Raw genomic sequence first — 23,781 nt, 5'->3', positions numbered from 1 at the left:
ACCACGCACCACGCAACTCTGATAATAATTTGTCATAAACTGTTTTGAATCTATTTAGACAGCCACCTAGCATCTTTATGTGCTTTTCTGAGCATGTTTTCATTTAAATCTGAGGAGTGTATATTGCATTTCATACCAAAGAGAACCCAGGAAGAAACCTACTAAAATACAATACAATAAAGTCACTGTTTATACTATGAATCGAATTGAACTAAAAATGTAATTTCAAAGACTATTTTAGTCGATATGTTACTCTTTATGTCACTCAAAAGTCCTACAACGAGCATCACTTTGTGTCCTACAGTTTAGCGTGTGGCCGCTAGGGGCGCTGTGGGCTCGGGCAGGATTAGATGACTGACGTGTCTTTGAACGAATCACGGAGGAGCAGCGAGCCGTTAGCAGCTCCCCGCAGGCTGAGGTTAGATTGTGCGGTAATACCTCCTCCTCTCCCTCCCCCTCTCCCTCTCGCTCTCTCACTCTCTCTCTCTCTCTGCTCACCGTCTTAATATTCCGTAAGAACAGGTGCATACACACACACACACACATACACATGTCTCTCACACACACCCATTGCAATCACGCAGGCGGTTCTTCATCTTGACGCTTTGACTGCGGCACGACGTGAAGACAAAAAACCACCGAATGAGTCCAGATCCGGATGATCAGAGGCGTGCGGGACGGACAGAACCTCGCTGGTGAGATGGACCGTAACTTAGGTCTCATTTTGACGGACTGCGTGCGTCCAGATTCATCCAGCCACCAGCTAATGTCCGCCGTCCGCTAATATCTGCCGTCTTGTGTTCAACACGTTGCCCGAAACCGAAGCAAGATCCGCGCTTTGCCTCACTTCATCATTCATAATTCAGGTAAGTAAAAATGAAATATTCTCGTTAATATTCTCCCCAGGATTAATGGGAGTGTTGCTTTAAAAACCTCCTGCAATAAATCACAGCCTGTCAGTGAATTCCTCGGTGGTGATGATGATGAGGATGATAATCTGATGATGGTTTGTTTCAAATAACCTTGCAATCAATACTATATGATGTGCAGCTATCAGGTGGATATGAGTGGAGTGCTGATTCGCTGTTTCATTGTTTACTCATCTTACTTTCCTCTCTGCAGATAATAAGGGTTAACAATTAATCAATCAAAACTAGTCAAATGCAGACGTCAGAGTATTTGCCTGATCATTCAGTCATTTGCATGTGTGTGGAGCTGCTCACACTCACCACAGTGTTGGACATGTTGAACTCCACTGCTACATTTACCCACAATCCACTACAAAAGTACCTGAATGCACCTTCAGAAGCTTGACAGTAACACCACCAGTTCCCTGACTCTTTCTCTCAATTATGATGACATTTAATAGGCTATTGACTCGACCATGACCCCCCCACCACACACACACACACACACGCACACACACACACCATACACCCCTATTCTTCAATCATTTCTCACACTGGTGCTGTAAACGTCTCAGCTTCAGTCCGGCACACACGTGCAGGCGTGACGTTCCTCCTGTGATATTATGTTGTGCCTTGCTCAGAGAGGTGGTACTTGGCTCCAACAGTGTGAGCTCCCCTGGTGTTGACACTCCGTAAACAAACCGTAAACACGGTCTCTCTCTGGCTTTATCGTTTATGAGACAGTGTTTCATCCTATAAGAAACCCCGCCAGCACACACAACCTTTCAGAAGTGAAATATTACAGGTGACACATTTTGTCCATCTGTCTTTACACAATCAGAATGGTGTGTATTTCTACTGGGAAACCTGTGCTGCGTGGCTCAAAAGAGCACACTCACAATCTTCCTTGTTTGGGTGCTGAGAGGGTTTACAGTAGATTGACCCGATGGGCTTTAAAGGGATCAGCTCTGTAATCACCTGCTGTTCCCAATTGCGGCAATGAAGAAAAAGGGTTTGCGATGGAAAGCCTCACAGCTCTCCTGCACCTTTGTAGTGGCCGGGAGCTTGACACTTAACCCACACGTACATCTCAGCAACCTGCAGCACCTCTGCATCTAATCATCAATGCGCAGAATGGACACAAGCAGGCAGACACTGATTAGTTTGCTGCTCTTTTCTGCTATTCTTCTTCAAATGCTTGCTGCTGATGCTGATATACTGTTATTGATCTAAGAGATGTGTGCAGCTGTAGATCCTTGTATAGATAACTGGCAGCAGCATTAGTTAACACAGTCCAATCATTGATTTGAAGTTCTCTTGGTGAATGAATGAGTGAATAATAAATAATTCACTTGGTTGTGCTGCACCTTAAGTGGTTGTCAAGCTGTTGCGCAACACAACCTTCCTGCAGCTTAGGTTGTAGTTTACAATGCGGCGAAGTTTGTGTTTGTTTGGATAGTTGGAAGATGTGCCTGCCTCCATTTTAATGCAAGCTGCAGTTATGGGTGCATGCAGATGCTTTGGACTAATTGACCCAGACTACTTTAGAGGCAGTTTCTATGCTGCCAGCTGCCTGTAACACGGCTGGTGGCACCCAACACAAATATGACACTGACACCAAGCAGATGGTCATAAATTCAGACATGATCACGTGATCAAACCCGATCAGCATAACTCTCTCTGTGAGCTTCAATGACATAAAGAGAGCAGCACTTTGTATTCAAATGAGAATACAATACAATAGGACGGTGGAGGAGCGTTCATGACTCCATCGAACAGCTATCTGAGTCAATGACAGCCAAAACTTTAATGATATAGGTTTAATAGCATGTTGTCCATATGTATTACCTGGTGACTTGCAGTGTATTGTTAGGATTTAATGGCGAAGAGATCATTTGTTGAGTTCCAGTAAGTGGAGTCAGTAGTCTGGACCCATCAAATGTCCATCTCTCTGGGTTCGGAGTGTATAAATGGTGTGTCTGGAAATACTTCAGTGTGCTGTGTGTGTGTGTGTGTGTGTGTGATCTGAGGCTCTGCTGCAGCTGGACAGAGGCCGCCTTGTTTTTAAATGAGATAACAGTTCGCTCAGGGCAGCGATGTCCACCCCTGTGATGGACATTTAGACAGAGACTGGAGAGAACAGTGTGTGTGTGTGTGTGTGTGGACTGCTTAACCTTCAGCGTGCTGCATGTGAAAGATAAGGGGAGCATATTGTCATATTCCCCACAGGAGACGCTGAAGGCATTTCCCATTAGTGGTAAAAGTGAAGGTTATAGTGAGTTATTATTGACCATCACGTGCACGCATATATGCAGATCATCCCACGCTGCTGTGCTTCATGAGGTGTGTGTGTGTGTGTGTGTGTGTGTGTGTGTGTGTGTGTGTGTGTGTGTGTGTGTGTGTGTGTGTGTGTGTGTGTGTGTGTGTGTGTGTGTGTGTGTGTGTGTGTGTGGCAGAATGAATGGAACTTGACATTAAACGTTAAAGCTCTGAATGAGTGTTAACCTGTAATGTAAATGTCAGTGAATCCCCATCTGACTCAGAGACGCCAAGAGACCAAGCATCAGACTGAGTGTTGGTTTTAGTAGAATATTAATATTTTTCTAAGGCTGTTTTGTTACTTCACCGCATTTCTGAAATGTAATGAAACTAAAGTTGACATATTTTGTGAAAAAGTAAAAATGTTTCAAGATTATAGTCAGGATTTATTGTGAAAACTGTCGGTGTTAGGAGAATAAATTCAGAATTTAAAACCTCAGTGTTAGGAGTATAAAGTCAAAATATATGGAGAGACCAATCACAATGTTATGAGAATAAAGTTGGACTACTTTGAGAAGAAAAGTTGAAATAGTAAGTGAGCGCTGAGATTGGAAGTGCGTCACACAGGAATAGAAGTAGATTTATTGGAGTTATATCAGCATCACAACGTATAGAATAAGCTGCAGTGTCATGTGATATGGTGACGCAGGTGAAAATAATCTACACATGTAAGTAAACTGTGGTCTGCATGCTGATCTGCAGGGATTTCGCATGCTGAGGTCGACGTGTGTGTATGTGTGTGTGTGTGTGTCGCAATGTTTCGCTCTCTTCTCCCCAAAGTGCCATATTTTGGTCATTCTGCCGCCGTCCTGAGTGCCCCTTCCCCAGCCTGTCAGCACAAACATATAATTTCACCGCCGTAAGTGCAGAAATCAGAAATGATATGAGTCGTACTTTCCATTTCAATCTATGGCTCACACACACACACACACACACACACACACACACACACACACACACACACACACACACACACACACACCACCTCTGGCGTCTGACTGCTGCTCGCTTTGCGTCGGCGGCACCAGCAGTGACGTGGGATCGATCCGAAGGACAAATTCAAACAATTCTCTCAAATGGGAAAATGCTCCGAGTGGGAGAAGTGTTTGAATGCAGTTTCTCACAGGTCTGACTGACATAATGCTTCTTTTCTTTTTCATAGTGATTGTGACACTTATTCCCTGCAGAAAGCATTAAAATCGTCATCACAGCTCAGATTTGGAATGTGTCTGAGTGATGGTTGTCTTCTTTTCCCCTCTCTCTCTCCAGTGGGATGATACGTCTCTGTGGAACCTGCTCTGTCTCCTCCCCGTTTCCTCACCCCGTCGCCACCGCCGTTCAGACACCTCATCAGCACTCCTGAGCCGCCCCGCAGCATCGGCGCACTGGCTGACGGCCCGGCGAGGTGATGCGGCGCTTCGTCTACTGCAAGGTGGTGCTGACCACCTCTTTAGTGTGGGTGCTGGTGGACGTGTTCCTGCTGCTCTACTTCAGCGAGTGTAACAAATGCGACGACAGGAAGGACCGATCCCTGCTCCCGGCCCTCCGAGGTGAGTCCACGCCGCCGGCACACACACACACGCTCACTGAAAACACACTGATGGAGGCTGCAACAAGCAACAACGTGGCCAAATCTCAATCTCATCCTAATTTAAATCCCCCCTGAGCTCAAAATGCAGATTCGAAACTGATATCAAAGCGAACGACTGAATGCTTTTGATTACAAATTCTAAAAACTAGACATCAAGTACTTTTAAGTTATTCATGTTTCCAGATGCTGTCAAAGGTGCGTTTACCTCAGCAGAGTTACAGAGGAGCAAAGGAACTTTTGTGTCCTGATTGCACCCTCAAGCTCGGCGATGTGTTGATATTACTTTCAAAGAGTAAAGTGGAGGAAAAAGTGAATTCATATCCATTCATCTGAGGGCTGTTGGAGTTGTTTGAACTGTTTGAAGAAGAGAAAATACAGTTTTATGGGTGTCAACTTCTATGTGCCTGTCGTGTGTGTGTTTTTCTGTGTGTGTGTGTGGCTCATTTCCTCTCGTGCCCACAAATAAGCAGGTTTCCGTGTGGTTTAGTTAAGCTGCTGAATCTGACGACCACAGGAAACTCTGTGTTACTTTATGCTCTTAAATGGGCCCACGCGCTGTTTTGTTAATACTGTGTGTTACTATTTTTCCATTTTTGAAAGGATTACATCATCCAAGAAGTGTTTAGGACAGCCTAAATCCGACACTGAGTTAATATTTTGATTATTTAAGGAATCAAAAGTGAAGGGAGATCCGGTCTTAAATAAACTGCTTATCATCCGATCGAAGCTTATGTATAATGTATGAGGTAATGTGAAGTAAAACAGCCTCCTGTACTGCAGTATTGGATGTTACATCATTGGAATCCTGCTGCTGATTGTGATGTACACGTCTGGATTACAATCATTTCTACTCTGTTTCATCTAATCTGGATAAAAGCTCACAGTGTCGGTCACCGGGTTGATAATGGCCTTTGAGAGAATGTTTGCCTTGAATTCGCCGCTCTCTCCTCTCAGATCGCCATCAGCTTTATGGCCTGTTCCTTCCAACCATATGTCCGTAGAACAATGTGTACGTGTCTGAGGCGCTGAGGTATAATTGCTTTAGGTGCTGTGTTAATGTGTGGAGATAGGAGGAGGAGGAGGAGGTGCATCATCTTGATTAGGGTGAGTGTGTTTGTCGTACAGGACATCCGATCCTTACAACTTTACATTTATGCGCCTGGCGAAAGCAATCACGCCTACTACGCCAAGTAATGTAATCGTTCGGGACAGGATGTTTGTGCTCGGTCCCGCTCAGGTGTTTGCAACAGGAGCGTCTCTGATCAGTGTCAAGAAGAGGAAGAAGAGGAAGAGGAAGAAGAGGTCAGAAGGGAAAGGAAGTACGAAAAAGCCCTCAACCCTGCACCGCCTCGCACATCTTCCTCTGTCAAGCAGTTTCAGCATGAAAATATCTGGAGGACGTATATTACATGTATATTTGATAGACGCCATGATGAAAGCTGGAGCGGGGGGAACTCCTGCAGGAGCCTCAGTCCAATGATAAATGATGTCTCTACTCATTACTGGGCCCCGGCAGTGAGTATCGCGCTTGAACCAAATGGTGAGGAACGGGGAACAGCATTTCCTGCACTCACCTTCCTCTCTCATCTTCTCCCTCTCTCTGGCACGCCGCCTGTGGATCTGGCTGCTTCCAGGGGCAGAGAGCAAAGATCCAGTATACGGCTGAGTAAACACATACACACTCCCGTATCCACAGGGAACGTGTTTTGGTTGAGATGAAGTTTGGCTGCGCTCACTGGCTTTACTGGTAATGAATGCACACCCCTGAAACTGCTGGCTCCGCTCCCACTTGGGCTCAGCTAACTGCCAATACCGTACATCAATACTGCATACTGATATTGTTAACTGGTACGACGAGACATAGAGAGGGACTAGCAGACCTTTTGAATCGCAACAGAGAAACATACGGCACATCCGGGACATCTGTTTGATGCTTTAATGTGACAGATCACCAGAGGAAGAACCTTCACACCGTAATTGCTAGCGATGAGGCAGCAGGATGGAAAGAGCCGCTATGTTCTTCCCAGATGTCCGCGTTCGTCTTTTACGATGAACATATTTGTCAGAAGGTCCGTTTGAGCCGGTCGTCTTCGGAGTCTTCCTCGTTCTGGCTGTTTTAAAACTGCTGGTGGCCAAAGACTTAACTTTGCAGTGCTAATGAGGACCTTGGTAGTAAAGGTGCTAATCACATCCCCAAAACCCACGTATATGATTTCACACATGATGTAATAAGATGTAATGAGCAAAGTAACTCGCTCCCCCTAATGCGGAAGAATCTGCTGACATCGGCCCACTCGCAGTCTTTCATGTCCTCTCGGCTTCACACAGGCTTTTCAAACCCAATATGGTTCACTTGAAAGGAAGGTTAATGAGAAGACAGAAATCTATTGCGCTATATTCCAACTGTGCGAGATGAAAACTGTATTATTCAGTTTCATTTGATTTGGCGACGGAGTACAGTTTAATTAACGGGTGACATATTACTTTCAGATTCATCGAAATGACTTCATATTACATCATAATGTCCTTCACAGCAGAGACCAGATGCTTCCTAGTGTCATGTTTGGCTGTTTGAATACAGTTTGCAGCTGTTGGTCCAATCAGATGTTACGATTCTTTACAGGTAGAAGGAAAGAAGATGAACTAAACCTCCAGCACATCTGCCTGTACATAATCAATAATAATCTGCTGTTATGTGTCCGTAAAATGAATCTGTCCGCACACCATCAATACTCACACATGTAGTATTTATTCTTCCGTGTTTGTCATGTAATACTACACACATCCACCCACTGTGTTTGGCTCTTGACCTTTGTTTGTGTTGGTTGTTGTTACTGGATGTCAGCACACCGAGTTCAGGCTGAGTCATAATCCTTGAATGAGAAAAGCGTGATTCTGCTGCCGGAGCTGTCGTTGTTGAATCCCGCGTGACGCCGTAACACACTTGATAGCAGTTTATAATGTGACGACGGCAAAGCGAAGCAAAGCCGGTGTTGAATTTATGCTTACGGCTGAGCTTCGTCTTGAAATCTAAGCGTTTCAGGGGCGATCTGTATCGTTTCGCCAGCCCGGAGAGGCTGATGAGTGCTTACGTTTTATAAACAGTTTGTGCCGTAATCTTGCTCAGTCCGCCAGATTTAAGCCAGTGTCCGGAATATGGAGCGTCAGCGGCTCCGTAGAGGGAAGAGCAGGATAGGCTGAGACTAACAACCCGGCTGGAGTCAGGGGGAATCCTCTTAACCTGGGGCCATGGAGCTAATGGGACCGGTGTGTGTGGCCCTTTCATAGAGATCACTGCCTCCCTCTCACAGATTATTATAGAGGGCTGGGAGGGAGGAGGAGGCGGGGGGGGGCGAAGCTGCCTTTGTGCCTCTGAGTTTTGTGTTGATGTTCTGCAGGCGTTTGGCTGAGCGGGACAAAGAGTGATGCTGCTCCCACACTACAGTTCATTAATTGTTATTTTTCCATATTTCGGAATTCGACAGAGCTGAAATTGAGATTTGTGTTATATTACAATATGAAATTATTGTCATTAAGCAATAAATGTTCTTTGTTTTGGTAAATATCGACCTTCCAAGGAGAGACTACAGTTTACTGTGTGTGTGTGTGTGTGTGTGTGTGTGTGTGTGTGTGTGTGTGTGTGTGTGTGTGTGTGTGTGTGTGTGTGTGTGTGTGTGTGTGTGTGTGTGTGTTCGAGAAAAAGAGTGTGAGAGCCTCTGCAAGTATGGGGAATCGAACTGGCAACCTTGGTTATACTCTGTGTGCCTTGCTGAAACTCTGTGATGTCCAGTTCACCCCTGATATCTGGTAGCGAACAAAAACTCTTTGTTCTCTCCGTGCATTAACAGGAATTTAATACCTTTAACATTACATAACAGCAGTGCTCCTCCATCCTCTAATGCCCCATGGCTGCATATTTCCCTAATTATAGCTAAATCACTTGTGTGTGTATGAGATCAAGAGATTAGAAACCCAGATCCTGATGTTAACAAACCGAATGTACGTATGGAGCTTTGGACAATATATTTCAATTCAATCTGGAGCTATATCTAAGATTTAATCCACTTTCTCTATTCTTGAAGCTGCTTTGTTAGTGCAGGAGAAGTGGAGAAGCCTCAACAAACAGGAGCTCATATTCTCAGCACTTACATAGAGAGGAGAGGTTTATACCTGACATAGTGTCTAGACTGCGGACGTTAAGGGATTTTGCACAGTCTAACGCATAGATATTAGTTTCTCACTTAATATAATGTCAGGGAACACAACTATGGCTCTGACTTTATGAACAGTATCCTCCTGTGTGACTCTTGTTGTGTTGTGTTACAGCGGTAATATCACGGAGCCACGAGGGTCCAGGCGAGATGGGCAAGGCGGTGAAAATCCCCAAGGACGAGCAGGAGAAGATGAAGGAGCTCTTCAAGATTAACCAGTTCAACCTGATGGCCAGCGACATGATCGCGCTCAACAGGAGTCTGCCAGACGTACGGCTGGACGGGTGCGTGAGCCACACACACACACACACTGGGAATTACTCGACTAACCCTGATACTGCAGCTACAATGTGTGAATGCATACACTGACAAAGCCACACACACACACACACACAGAGCAACCAGAGGGCACCCAGGCACCGTTTCTGTATTAGAAAGCCGCCATTTCTGCAGATACTCCCTGCTCTCCGCTTCTTTAGCTCCTTTTGTGTTCCCCGACTCTTTAATGCGTGTAGACCTTCAGCTCGGGGCTCACTTGAAACCGTTCCAGAATTCTGACAAATGTGTTTGATGCCTTAGCAAGACACCAGGGATCCCATTCTCCCATCAAAACACTCCCACCAGGGCTGCTGACAGTGATAAAGAAGCGGCGTTCCTGCAGATGAAATGTTCCCAAACATCACAGCAACTCAATTCTGCTGAGTAAAGAAGACGGTATTTAAGCCATTTGTCAAAGGCATTAGTTGTTTCACTATCAGCATAAATAATTTCATCTGATGTGACAGGAACATGGCTAATTACAGGGCCACGTGTAAAAAAAACGCTAAACTATCAGATCTTTCAAGCATGTACATTAGTGTTGACATTTGAATGGGAGCTGGATTTTTGTTTACTGTCATCCGAGATCCTCTGGAGCACTTAATGAAAATCTGAGACGCAATTTGTGTGAAACATGAGCGCATTCATCTCTGAGCCTCCCCCCCCCTTCTGGAAGACATTATCCAACCCGAGTCACGTTTAAATATTTCAGTGGAACACTCGTGTGTGTGTGACTGCGGCTCCTTCATTCACCGCCCTGCCCCAAAAGAACTCCCGTCAGTCAGTCTGAGGAAGAGGCCTCGAGAGGACGTCTCTATTGTTTTCTCTCCCGGAATACCCCGCCCGCGCCCAGATATTAACATCACATTTTCCGGCGAGGGATTGCAAAGAGAAAAGGTGGTTTTTGCCGACGCGCTGCAAAAAGAGGATGCATATTTTCGGAGTGAAAAGTGAGCATTCAGCACATTTCGTCTCCCGCAGTTCTTCCGTCCATTACGCCGCCTCGTCTCTCCCTCAGTATAAACACCCTGGGAGAGACGTTTAAAAGCAGATTAGTTTTGCAATGTTTTATCCAGAACACAACGTCTCTCTCCCTCTCTCTCTCTCTCTCTCTCTCTCTCTCTCTCTCTCTCTCTCAAAGTCGTCTCTCTTACCCCGGGGGTCGCGTCGGTCTCCGCTGTCACTTTGACCCGACAGGCCTGAACCTGTAAGAGCGTCTTCCTCCCTCCCACACTCTCCTTCCTCAGTGTTCCACCTCATTTTTCTCCCCGACGCACAATGGTTCCTTCCTGCGCCGTCACTCACCGACTGTGACAGGCGCTCCATCAAGCCCGGGAGGTTCTGTCATAGCTGCCCACACCGGTTTAATGTTCTCGCCTCCCCTGCTGGGTTTCCTTCAATATATCAAGCAGCTTCAGGCACAAGAAAGCGAACTCCACTGTAGGCTGAGATCAACACCAGAGTAGCAACCAAGTTACATACAGTTTTGAGAGACGGCTAAGTTCAGACAGGAACTGAAGGTGGACGGGATTTCAGGCTTTAAGGTTTCCAGGATTTGCTGTTTTTACTAATGAACATTCCAAAATTGTGCCTCGTTCACATGCTCGTTGTAGTTTTCATTATTTCCCACATGACGTAGATGTTTAATTTATGCATCAACCCGAGGCTAGAGTCTGCACTGGAGTAATCTACTGCATCAGTGCTACTTAATATTATAAATCCTGTGTAATTTGGTGTCTCGCATTAACAGGAAAGTAGTTAATCTCTCAGAATGACATCGCAGCCCGAGCGTTGGTATTGAACCTGGTATGGATCTCCTCTGAGGTGGCGGCGTGAAGCGTACCTCGCCTAACAAAGATCCATATTCTGATCGATCCCTGTGTGTTTACTCGTCAGCTGTAAGACCAAGGTGTACCTGGATGACCTGCCCAACACCAGCATCGTCATCGTGTTCCACAACGAGGCCTGGAGCACCCTGCTGCGCACCGTCCACAGCGTCATCAGCCGCTCCCCCAGACACTTGCTGGTGGAGATCCTGCTCGTCGACGACGCCAGCGAGAGAGGTCGGTGACTTACATCTGTAGCCATAGAGATAAAGGATGCGCTTTTGATGTAGAAGGATGTAGATTTGACTCCCATTTGATTTTCAGAGTTCCTCAAGAAGAAGCTGGAGAGCTACGCCCAGACTCTGGAGGTGCCGGTGAGGATCCTGAGGATGGAACAGCGGTCGGGGCTCATCAGGGCCAGGCTGAGGGGCGCGGCCGCCACCAAAGGTCAAGTCATCACCTTCCTGGACGCCCACTGTGAGTGTACGGTCGGCTGGTTGGAACCTTTGCTGGCCCGCATCAAAGAGGACAGGTAGGGACAGACACTACCCTGATACTCACATGTTGATGGTGAAGACGCTCTGCTGCGCACTCTCGCAGTCTTTGACACTCTTTTTAATATCGCAGCGACTGGAAATGATTATTATTTTCCCATTTCTGTCCCTGCGTGATGCTTTAGTCAGACTGGTATGATCACATTTCACTTAAGTTGCATCATGGGCCTCCTGAGCCTGAGATGTGTGTGAATATTGAAGAAGCAGAACACTATAAATACTCTCTGTGGCTGTAACTGCTGATGGATCATTTATATCATCTGAAAATCATCTGCTTCTGCCGCTGTCGCCGTCTTAAAGCTGCAGCGTTTAACTGTTTGTAATCACTTTGTGCAGAATTTGCTGAAATTCTCATAACGTCCTCATAAAATGTTATTTCTGTCTCGGTAGCGCCTCCTACTGATGGAATCTGATTGGGGGGGGGTAAATATTTTAACCCAGATTGTTTGTTTTAATATAATTTGTCTCTCATGCCTCATTTAAAACAGTTGTGCTTATAGTTATGGAGCTATGACTGTTGATTCAAAGTGTTGAGTTCATGGAGACATTATTAAATGCTTTCATGTTTGCGTTGAATGCCAGAGGGTGTGTCTGCTGCGTGTGCGGTGATGTAAATATGTACGTACAGATGGAGCGTTAATGCGTCTGCTGCACTCTCATCTCTTCTCTGAGGCCACGCATTCATTTTTGCACCGCAGTAATGACACAGGATATGAGATTATCATGCCATTACTGCACACTGATGCACTGACCACACACACATGTATTGACATCTGTAACCATCTGCACAGATTGATCAGACTGTGCAAAAAGGTATATCGACGCACAGTATTGATCGTTGTTTGATTTGTGTGATCCAAAGGGGAGATGATGAGTCCCTGTCGGTCACAACAATCGATGGGTTCAGTGACCTGTGACCCTTAATCTCCCCTTAGAGGATTTTTAGTCTTGTGCGTGATCCCTACAAGATTTAATGTAAAGGCTTTTGTTTTCACCTATGTTGTTTTATAGTGTGGTGAGTTCACAGTTAGATGCTGCAGCGGAGTTTACATATCTCCTTATTCAAAATATAATACAAAATTGTAATACAACATGTCACACACACACACACACAGTGAGCTTTTCAGTATTTTGCAGCCTATATCCAAGGTCTTATTTACACCTTTCTAATAACCTGTGTAAACACTATATTGAAAACCGTGTACCTTTTATAAGGCTCCTAACTTTGTTGCACAGACACTATTTTTGTGTCATTGTTCTCTTTTATTGTTCAGGTCTTTGCACATTATTTTTATAGTCGCCCTCATAATCTGCTTTTATGTTCTTTTTAAAAACTGGCTCATGGAAGTGTGTTCTGATCCCAGTGTTCTTGTGTATGTGTGAAAATAGCAAATACAGCCTCTTGGATCGTTTTTACAAAAATTTCACATCCTGTTTTGCAAAAATAGCAGCAAAGAGAATAATAACACACATCCTTTATAGATTTGTGTCACGTTAATTGGAATGATTTAAGGACTGAGTCATTTCTGAAAATACACTCGTTCTGATTTAGCCTCATGTCACTTGAAGGCCTCGTCTGTGCTGTGTTTCATTGAACCTTTAACCTTCCTGTGTGTCTGTGCGTGCAGGAAAGCCGTGGTGTGTCCCATCATTGATGTCATCAGCGATGAGACGTTCGAGTACATGGCAGGGTCAGATATGACCTACGGTGGATTCAACTGGAAGCTGAATTTCCGCTGGTACCCTGTTCCCCAGCGTGAAATGGATCGACGCAAGGGGGACAGAACACTTCCTGTCAGGTGAGGAGAGTTTTCTCATTGCTTGCGATCTGCCTTTTTACTTGAAATAGCAAATTACAAAATGAAGAAGCGTTTTTGTGATGTAATAACAGCAGATTTGGGGACATTTCTTCGCAAACACAAACATTCATGTCCTGTGAGTCTAGCAGGCACAGAGCTGCGGCTGCGCTCTGTTGTAAGCACCAGTTTCTAGGAGTTAATATAGTTTAAAAATAGAATCTGCCCACGGTTAGTTTTAAGCTCTTTCTCAGCTAAACAGCAACGGGCACAAATTCTCATCAGCATGCAAATTGCCTGCAGTAACAAACGGTGTCCTTTTAGTTTGAGTTCAGCATAGAGTGAATTACAGATGAAAATATTCACCCCTAGAAATCAAACACGTTGGTTTTTGTTGACTTGGTGCATTCAGTCCTAATCTGTCGTGTGTCTCCTACAGGACTCCCACCATGGCCGGAGGATTGTTCTCTATAGCCAAATCTTACTTTGAAGAAATAGGAACCTATGATCCAGGGATGGATATTTGGGGCGGAGAGAACTTGGAAATGTCTTTCAGAGTGAGTGACAGACCAAAGGAGGCTTGGCCTGTACTCTGTCTGTCTTTGTGTGTGTGTGTGTGTGTGTGTGTGTGTGTGTGTGTGTGTGTGTGTGTGTGTGTGTGTGTGTGTGTCCTCATCTCGACCTCTCCTCTATCCTCCACCCACCTGCTGCCACAGGAAATGGGTGGAAACGGGTGGTTCCTCCTTTTTACGCTCACGCATGAAATCAGTCTAACTCATTTAAATCCCAGCTGCTCAAAATATGAATATTGATTATTATATATATATATATTACAGTACTATGACAGGACATCCATTCATTTCCTCTCTCCTCCTCCACACTCTCTTCCTGGTGATGTAGTTGGGGGTGAAAAGTGCAGGAAAGGAGGAGATGAGGAGAGTTTAATGGGACGCACCCCTCTGTTGTGTATCTACTTCACAGTATCTGTCTGTTCTCACGTCACATGTAAATCCACATTTTCTCTAATTGTCTGCAGATCTGGCAGTGCGGCGGCTCGTTGGAGATCGTCACATGTTCCCACGTGGGCCATGTGTTCCGGAAGGCCACGCCGTATAGCTTCCCCGGGGGAACGGGGCAAGTTATCAACAAGAACAACAGGCGGCTGGCCGAGGTCTGGATGGACGACTTCAAAGATTTCTTCTACATCATCTCGCCAGGTAGAGAGGTCCTGTGGCGAGGCGGCTGCTGTTCAATTCTTTTATCAGTGGAGTAGGACAGGATAGAGTTGGAAAAAGTAAAATGCCTGAGTGTTGTGTGATTTAAAAAATAAGGAAAATAGAGTTCAGTCGGGCTTCAGTTCAGATATTATGCACCGCCGTCCAGAAGCAGATACTAGCAAATCTCATTACTGCCACCACACACACACACAGGCACTGGATGTGTGTGTGTGTGTGGTGAGAGAGAACATTCTGCAGCTTTCTCTTGTAAAAATGCGGAGGCAAATGCAGAGCACAGATGTTGACGTGTGAGGAAGACGCACAAGGATATGCGCGAGATCAGATCCAAACTCGCCACCTAAATAAACGAGCAATCAACTGAGCGGGCTTACAGTTCCAATTGTTTAATCACAAACATGATGCATTTGTTGGACTCCAAATCCTCCATTTAGCTTCATATTTGTACACGAGTCGAAATGTTGTCAGACTTCTCTCGGCATAAGATCAGTAATTTGTCAAAGATGATCAATATGCCAGCATCCTCTGGAGACGCTCCAGCAGCAGCTTAGCCACACACACGCGCGCCATCAAGAACAATACGATCGTGCAGATTGAGAGATGAGTACCCCTCCATCTGTCGATCTAGTAATGTGATTACCCTTTAGCAGGAACCGATGTCCTGGAAATATCTGTGTAAGTGTTTTAGATGCCAGCCCAACCTATAAGGGATCGGCTGTAATCTGCTGATCTTTTGGCACAGCGGTGACCTTCTCCTCCACTCAGCCAGGAGCGGAGACAGAGCTGGAGTTGGTTGATGGATGAGTCTCCCCGTGTAGCGTGGCCCCACAATGGCTGTCGTCTCCTCCGGGATATTAGAGAGAATGATTCGGGCCACGCCGCTGCCAGGCACATGCCTTATTGGCACCGAGGAACGCGGCACGACGCTCCTCCGGCTCAGGCTGGGAGCCGGCGTGCGGCGGTCCCATCAAAAGAGCGCCGCCTCGTCTTCGTCCCCTTTCCTCTGCTTTACCAGAGAGGCCATTCATCATCTTAAACACGCCGTGTGCTCAGACCCCGACACACACCAACTGACAGAAAGGAAGAGAGTGGAGGAGCGCTTTGATCCTCTACTTCCCCAGATGAGAGAGTTGGAGGTTGTGGATGTTACAGCAGGTGTCTTGACTGATGAATATGCAGCTCTCACGCACCGTCGAATTCTGGAAATGTATTCTCTTTCTGTCCTTAATGCAAACACGCTCTGCTTTGATAAATTACAATCGGATCCATCAACTTGCAAGCTATGACTCCTTAAGAGGCACTCTGGGGAAGAACCATCTGTCTAATGTGTTTGTGAGTGTGTGTGTGTGTGTCTGTGCGTGTGTGTGCCATTTGCTGCCATACATCCAACGTTTCATTAGAGTACTCATGTTTGTGACTAAGACTTGATTCAGCTTGACAAAGATGATGTTTATGTCAAATTCCTTTTCGGCAGTAAGAACTTGCAGTAGAAAAGGAATCTGCATGCACACACACACACACACTGGCGTTGGTAAGTGGTACATCAGGGACACAACACAACAAGGACGACGACGTTGTCCCAACAAGACACGTCGGCGTTCCGAGGTGAACTTTCCCGTGTTGAGCAACAGCCGGCAAACTGAACGTCGGCCGACCCGTCTGGATGTTAACAAGCGTGTCGTTCTCCCTCACAGCAGGTGTTTGGAGCGTCTGAGCAGGAGGAGCGCAGGTGTAACTAATATCACTAACGACCGCATTACAAAGCCCTGCACCAGCGACCGAGCACCTAAATGGAACGTGGCCAGAACGAGCTTAATGAGCCGCACCTGTGCTCGTCCTGCTGCTGACGCGTTTAGTGTCGGCGCTCTGCACACACAAGCTCAACCAATAATAAACACGGCTCATTGTAACAACATTAAGAGTGGAAACGCCATTGAAAAGCTGAATCTCAGCACTGGTCACGACTTGTATGATTCTACATTATGTTCTATAATTGTCTGTCAAAGGATAGAGGAGAGGAAATGAACATGTGCGGATGTGTGCTGTTGTCTCCGCAGGTGTGATGCGTGTGGACTACGGGGACGTCTCCTCTCGTAAAGCCCTCCGAGACGCCTTGAAGTGCAAACCCTTTTCCTGGTACCTAGAGAACATCTACCCAGATTCCCAGATCCCGAGGAGATACTACTCACTTGGTGAAGTATGAACTCTCTGCTTCTCTGACCTCCACTAAGGCAGCAGATACATGCGTCTCCTCCTCCTGCAGTCTGACGTGTCCACATGTCCACATCCATGCTGCATCCACCTGTGGAGCTTCTTATGTTGTCAACGCAAGCCATAATCTCTCTCAGAGGGGCAATTCAATTGATTTGCGTTGTCAGCACTGTAGATTTGAACAAAACAAAGGATTGTTTTACCCATAAAGCAGTGTGAGAGTGCACTAAATGGTGTTTTGTCTGAATAATGGAGAAGAAGCTCCGACTCCCCTCTTGATGGGAAGTTATTAACCATGATTTGTACACGCAGTGATTTTCACTCATTATGGATTATGTCTGGAGGATTGTGCAAATTTTCAGTTGACTTTTAGCTCTATGTTTTCAGCAACATTTGAATAATAGGAGTCTTCTAACCCTCGTCGGCGCAGAAGGCAGAGCGTCAGTCTCATGATCTGAAGGTCGTGAGTTTGAGCCTCACACGGGGCGTCGTTAAAGCTTAAGTTTACTCTTACACACACGTCCCATCATAACTATTATTTAGTTAATAGCTATTGAGTAGCCAGAGGAACGCCTCCAGCCTAATGCCTCCAACTCAACATTGACCTTGATCAAGGGCAATGGCAAGAGCATTGACTGAAGCACCTGGAGGAAACCAAAACAGACATGGGGAGAACATGCAAACGCCTCACAGAACAGATCAGGGCCCCGATGGGATTTGAACCTATGTCCTTCTTGCTTCATGCTTTTTTGTTTTTATTCTCAGTTGTAGGGATCTGCTGATTTTCACTCACTGCTGTTTTAAATAGTTGTGTGAACATGTTTGTCACATGGAACATAACAGGATCGCTTGAAATTGGAAAAGAGGATTTTGGCAACTTTGTCAGTTTGCTGGCGAATTTTTCGTGATCGGTACTCAGAAACAGATTTTCTCACACGTCCCACTTTTTTTTGGGAACTTTTCATGGCCTTGCTCCTGCGTTAACAGCAGCTGATGGTGAGATGAGTTTGTAATCCTCCAACATTCTAACTGCTGCAGGTGATTCATTTCTGTTGCTCTGCTATACTGCAGTAGAAACTCTCTCTCTCTCTACCCCTCTCTCTCTCTCTCTCTGTCTCTCTCTGTCTCTCTCTCTCCGCCACTGCAGCACCTCCTCTCCCATCTTCTCCTGAACGATTCTCATCCTCCATAACACGCAGTCAGCCAATATGGAACAGCTGGAAACATTACCTATTATATCACGTAATTATGAATGCCACTGTTCTTGCGCGATACGCTCTCTGATGCAACACATAGAGCCACTCCAGCTTTAAATCAGTGTGAACGTGTGAGTTTAATGGATTGCTCAGTGGGTCATAAAGCCAGTAAAAGTTTTTTTTTTTCTTTTACAGTTGCAGTACTGTGCAGTCAGATCACGTAGCTGGTTTAGAGCTTATAAAATGTCTGTAATTAGGGGAAGTAACAGCAGCACAATTGCATCAGTGGCCTCAGCCTGATTCAGTCAACCTGTCCTAAAGCAACGGCTCCATGTCGGCCTTCAACTCATGACCTTCAGATGGTGAGACTGACGCGCAGCCCCCTGTGCCAAAGAGCTCTGCATCACTCCTTTGGTGTCGTGTATTTTTCGCATATTGAGCATTGAAGCCTCACACACACACACACACACACACGCTGTCGTTCTGGTTTATTCACCCTCTATCTGCTATTATCTCCACCCACTTAAGCTGTGCAGAGAGATGAAGCCTATTCCAGCTTCCATTTAGGAAAGAGACACACACTCTTAACCGTACAAAATCCCCACAATCCATTATGACGATCTTTAACCTTTGGTAGCAAATGGCAGCTGTAGAGACGCATGTTACGATACAATATTGATTCATGATGCCTGCAGGCTGTGATATCAAAAACACGAGCTTTGAGGGAAACTGCGCTGGGCCACGAGCGAGATACACACACACAAGAGGCCCGAGCTCCATTCAAATCAATCTTCATGTCAGGCAACAGGGGCAAACCATTAAAGAAAGCTGCCCTGTGTGAGAGTCTAACTCACGGCCTTCAGATTATGAGACTGACGCGCTGCCTGCTACGCCAACGAGGCTAACGGATGATTTATAAGATGTGGAACGCGATTCCCAGTCAAAGATAAAGTCCCTCAGGCGAAATGGACTTTGGAATTCGCGTCACCTGCGTGTTTCGGGACTGCGGGATGAAATCAGAGATGAACAGCGACGGCGGTTGCAGAGATATGGGGAGATATTGAACAGGTTGCGGCCGGCTCGCTGGAAAGCAACACGATATGACACAGCTGAAATAGATGGGGATGCTTTGAGAATCAATAAAATGATGAAATTACATGAAGAACCTGCAGCTGGAAGATACATTGTCTGCAAACCTTTGACCATATTACAGCGAAAATGTGCTTTCAGTGACGGAAAGTGAAAAGTGTCTGGCAACTATCAGGCAAACGAGAGTGAAAAAGAGTTTTTGTCAGGGTCGATACTAAAGTCTGCTTCCTGCTTACAGATCAGGAATGTGGAGACCAACCAATGTGTGGACAACATGGGGAGAAAGGAGAACGAGAAAGTGGGCTTCTTCAATTGCCACGGCATGGGTGGAAACCAAGTAAGAAGACATTTCACACACAATTTCCACATCTATGGGATCTGTTTCTATAAACTGAACCCATTATCACAAACAGAAAACAGCTCTGTAGAAACATATGCAAATTTTCCGCCGAAATACTTGACTGTGTTTGATTCTAATCATTTATTTCCGTCTCTCTCTCGTTCCCTCCATTACGTTTTATTCGGTGTTGATTATTCACTTTATTCATTATTAAGATTTCTCAGATAACGTGAAGAGATCACTTACAAAAATTGTAAACAATGATCTGGAACAAAGATGAACTTGATGTGCCTGGGATGATTATGTCTATCAGCTGGCAGATGGTGACGTCCCACATCTGGATGCATCAAACATTCATCCTTTCTACTGTAACCTCAAAATGTGCAAAGTCAATATCTACAAATGACGGATGTTGATTGTGTTAGGATTTCTTTCTTTGCATGAGACTCTAAAGATATATAGGTCATGTATAGGTTGGTCTTGTCTTGTTTCCAGGTGTTCTCGTACACCGCGGATAAAGAGATCCGGACGGACGACCTCTGTCTGGACGTGTCCCGCCTGAACGGACCCGTGGTCATGCTCAAGTGTCATCACATGAAGGGCAATCAGATGTTCGAGTACGACGCAGAGGTACGACCCGCACTCAGTGAAGTAGCCACACACACTGATATGATTGGGCTGGTCAGTGTGGCCGGTCTGCACATGGACCAGACAGAAATGGAATGCCTCCTTTCTGCCACCAGGTGGAGCTGTGCATCAGCGCTTCACTCTAACGTTTGGTTTCAAGCAAAGTAGATGTTTCATTGTCCACGAAGCAACTTGTGTCCTTGCCTCTGCCACTTGTTTGACTTGTCTTCCTTTCCTAGTCTGTTGGCAAATGGGAATATGATCCTGAGGTAAGATGTTGTAGGCGTCTGGTGTGATTATTGCCCCGTTAGTTTGAGTCTCGTGCCTCCGTAATGGTAACATCCCAATTAACACTGTGTGAACATGTTATGTCAGTGGTGATTAGCGTAGATCATCCAGCATTCCAGACAGACGAACACAGCTGAACGTTCTGTGGATTATGATCAAATATAATTAAATGTCGGGAAAGAACATTATAAACCAGTCTGCCTGCTGCTGATATAACACGATGAGTTAATTTGTAGATAACAGCGTAACAGTCACCACAACTAGGCTCAACAATTGCGAGGAAATTACATTAAACGCCGTAATTCTGTGATATTTAATTTGACTAGTTATGCAAGATGTAACAGTCATGCAGCCTCTCCACTCTGTGTTCAGTCATCTGCACAAACAGATGTTGCAGGCTGGGGGGGAGAAATAGACGATCTGAATCTCACAGGAGAGCGGAAAAAAGATTATTTCAAACCCTGTGAACTCGCCACGCACTCTTGGATTGTATAACTCAGAAAGCATCCAGTCGTATTCGCAATTAAAGCGTTATTGTGAGCAGATTGTCTCGCGTGCTGAGTCACCGTCCAGCGATTGAGACGTCTCGTGCGCTGACATGTACGTACGGCTGGAAGACGCCTGCAGGCCTCATCATCAAACATTGAACAAACCCGGGAGAAATCCATTCATTAGACTTTGTTCTCTGGGTGCATCCTTAATAAGGGACGCTGAATAATTCATCAGCCGAGGAGACTGGCCTCTGTCATAAACAGTGTTGGGATTTCATCACTGTCAGTAGTTTAAGTTATTTAAGTCTCAGCGTGACGGAGGCTGATACTACTGAGCCTCCAGTTGCTACTGTTAAAGTTTCATCAGGTCATCAGTTTCAGGAATACCAGACCTTTTCCACATCCCGCTGTGCTGAATCACAGCCACGGCAGACAGACTTCCTACGTTTACCTCCTACATGGCTCTTTCAGCCAGAAATAAGCTGTGTTCACCCTGCGAGCAGCAATCACACACCTGTGTGTCTGTCACATGCTGGCAATCAGGTTATTCCTCCAGTCACCTGCGTTTCATTGAAATATAAGCAGAAATGTAAGGATTATCCCAGCTAATATAGTTATTACCACCTGGAGGATGTTTGCCAAGTTCAACCTCATACAGCATAAACACTCCTACTCCACGTAGTTTAACTGAAATAACCACCAGGTAGTAGATCCCGATCCCTCTCAGATGTTGCATCTTCACCACCATCTCTCCATTTCACCCCTGGCCTCCTGCAGACGTACACCTTCTTCCACATCATCACCCAGTCATGCCTGACCATCAGTCGTCTGGCGGACGGCACCTACGGCCCTACCGTGCAGCCCTGTAACAACAGTACCTTACAGGCCTGGATCCTCCGCAACTACACCAGCCAGGAGGTGGCCAGGCGCCTCTACCACAGCGCCACTGATTATGTTCTCTAGGCTCCAGCCTGAGCTGGAGGGGGAGCAGGTCAGTACATCCAAGCTTAGAGTCCAGGCTGGAGCTCAGCGTAGTTCATCAGTAGCGCTGATGAAGGTTTGTTTGCCTCGTTCAGGCTGTAGTATGTAGGCTAGTGGCTGATTGTCCTTTCTGTTTTCAAATGCTTTCTTCATCTTCTTGTTATTGTCAGCAGAGATAGATGCAGATATTGTTGCTTTGATGCTTGATCATTCAGGTATCAGTCAGAATGTGCATGCAAACTGCTTTAGGAACTATTAAGGAGCTATTACTGGTGACCTTTGGGAGAGAATGAATAAGAGGAGGCCGGAGACACATAAAGCTTTGACAGATGTCCCATCAAGATGGTGCTGTGTACAAGCTGCTATGTGCGAGACCTTTCGCCAGCCGTCATGCCAAATTAAATCTCATTTGACATTTATTTTCCAACATAAATATTTTATTTTGATGTGAAAATTCACAGGCTGTCCTGTGGCCTGCCGGCGCCGCTGAATGATGCCCGAGTGGAAGAGGCCGTGTTTATTTTTAGCTTATTATCTGTGCGCGGGGCTGATTGAAATGGGTTTTCCATTGTTTACAAGTTCTTTTGAAGTGATCCTTCATTGTGAACCCACCTTTCACGGCTGCGGTCTTTCAGGAAGTGAACACGACATCTGAGCAGCCTCCCGACGGCCCAGAGGCAGCTGTGTACATTGTGTAGCATCAACATATTATGAAAACAATGAATCTCAATTAGCTTCAGATTGCCTATTAACATATTTACCTCCATGTCTGTCGGTTGTTTTGTTTCAGGGAAGAATCCATCACAAGAATCCATTTCCTGATATTATATATTGTGAGATGGGGTGTTGTTGCCAATAATTTAGTGAATTTCCTCAAAAGGGATGCACCAATCAATCACCAAAATAAGACCCATTTATCCAAATTCTGTTCTATTTATGTGTCTGTCTGTTTGCAGGACATGTCAAAGATTCCAATGAAACTTTGTGTCCATGATTAGTTATTGGACATCAAGGAAGGAACCGATGGTGGTGATGTAATGACCACTTTAACCTTTGAACCCTAAGTCTTAGGGCCAGACTTACTCAGGGTTTTGTTCGGCTTTTACAGACGGTAACGACAATTTGACAATCGACCTGATGGTGGCGCTATAACCGCATTATTTTCAATAACTTTGCAAACACACATGGTAGAATCAAAGGTTTGTCAGTCAGTAACCTGTTAAACTGCACCATTGAGAGAAGCAGAGTCATACTTGGAGGACTGCTCGGCCTTGGTGGAGGTATGTGCCCTCTTTGTGGACTAGCGTGGGTTTTTGTTTCTTTGTCTGTTTGGTTGACGTAGTTCCCCCCCAGCTCGTCAGCCCACCTTCAGTCTGTAGCCCGCTGCCTCCTGCGCTGCCTCACGCCTCCGTAAGGTAAAGAGCAGTTTCGTCACATCGAGCCACCGCTTTAGTGTCCAGAGTAAATTGGGGAAGCGGCTCCCATGGCTGCCGGTGTGTGTCAGAGAAAGTGACCTGCTGTTAGATGGCCTGATTTGTTGTTCCCTGTCTCAGGTCCGCGCGGCATCACCGGCACGACGGGGAAACGCGAACACAGGCACAGGGACCATTAAAGCAAATGAGACTGTCGCCTGCCTACCTGCCTGCCTGTCTGCCTGCCTGCGCCTGCAGACAGGAGGAGTGGACTCTTTATGTCGCAGCCCTGTAGATCCTCCTCCACTGTCAGCACAAACGCAAGTGCACTCTCGTCTGTCAGCAAGTCCAGTGTGCTGCACGGTGACAAAGAGCTTCAATGTTCCTC

At 45.8% G+C, this 23,781-nt stretch overlaps 1 protein-coding gene across 1 annotated transcript; it reads left to right on the top strand.

Moving 5' to 3' along the window:
* The first annotated feature begins 482 nt into the window (after positions 1–482).
* On the top strand, positions 483–21,973 carry galnt13 (polypeptide N-acetylgalactosaminyltransferase 13). The gene is made up of 12 exons (XM_076161898.1): positions 483–866; positions 4,497–4,777; positions 9,145–9,313; positions 11,244–11,410; positions 11,498–11,705; positions 13,356–13,526; positions 13,963–14,080; positions 14,560–14,740; positions 16,816–16,955; positions 19,493–19,591; positions 20,090–20,224; positions 21,778–21,973. The coding sequence occupies exons 2-12, from the start codon at positions 4,636–4,638 to the stop codon at positions 21,961–21,963; spliced, it is 1,716 nt and encodes a 571-aa protein (XP_076018013.1). The 5' UTR covers positions 483–866; positions 4,497–4,635; the 3' UTR covers positions 21,964–21,973.
* The last annotated feature ends 1,808 nt before the right edge of the window (positions 21,974–23,781 follow it).

The sequence above is a fragment of the Genypterus blacodes genome, unplaced genomic scaffold, assembly GCF_046128005.1.
Source record: "Genypterus blacodes isolate CSIRO-AG114 ecotype Tasmania unplaced genomic scaffold, CSIRO-AGI_Gbla_v1 ptg000118l_1, whole genome shotgun sequence".
Lineage (NCBI taxonomy): Eukaryota > Metazoa > Chordata > Actinopteri > Ophidiiformes > Ophidiidae > Genypterus > Genypterus blacodes.
Note: the sequence above shows the minus strand (reverse complement) of the source record. Positions and strands in the feature narration are given on the sequence as shown.

Coding starts and splice junctions, on each gene's coding strand:
- galnt13 (XM_076161898.1), top strand. CDS start 4,636: ATGCGGCGCTTCGTCTACTGCAAGGTGGTGCTGACCACCTCTTTAGTG. Junction 13,527..13,962: donor GACAGAACACTTCCTGTCAG/GTGAGGAGAGTT, acceptor TGTCTCCTACAG/GACTCCCACCATGGCCGGAG. Junction 19,592..20,089: donor ACGGCATGGGTGGAAACCAA/GTAAGAAGACAT, acceptor TCTTGTTTCCAG/GTGTTCTCGTACACCGCGGA.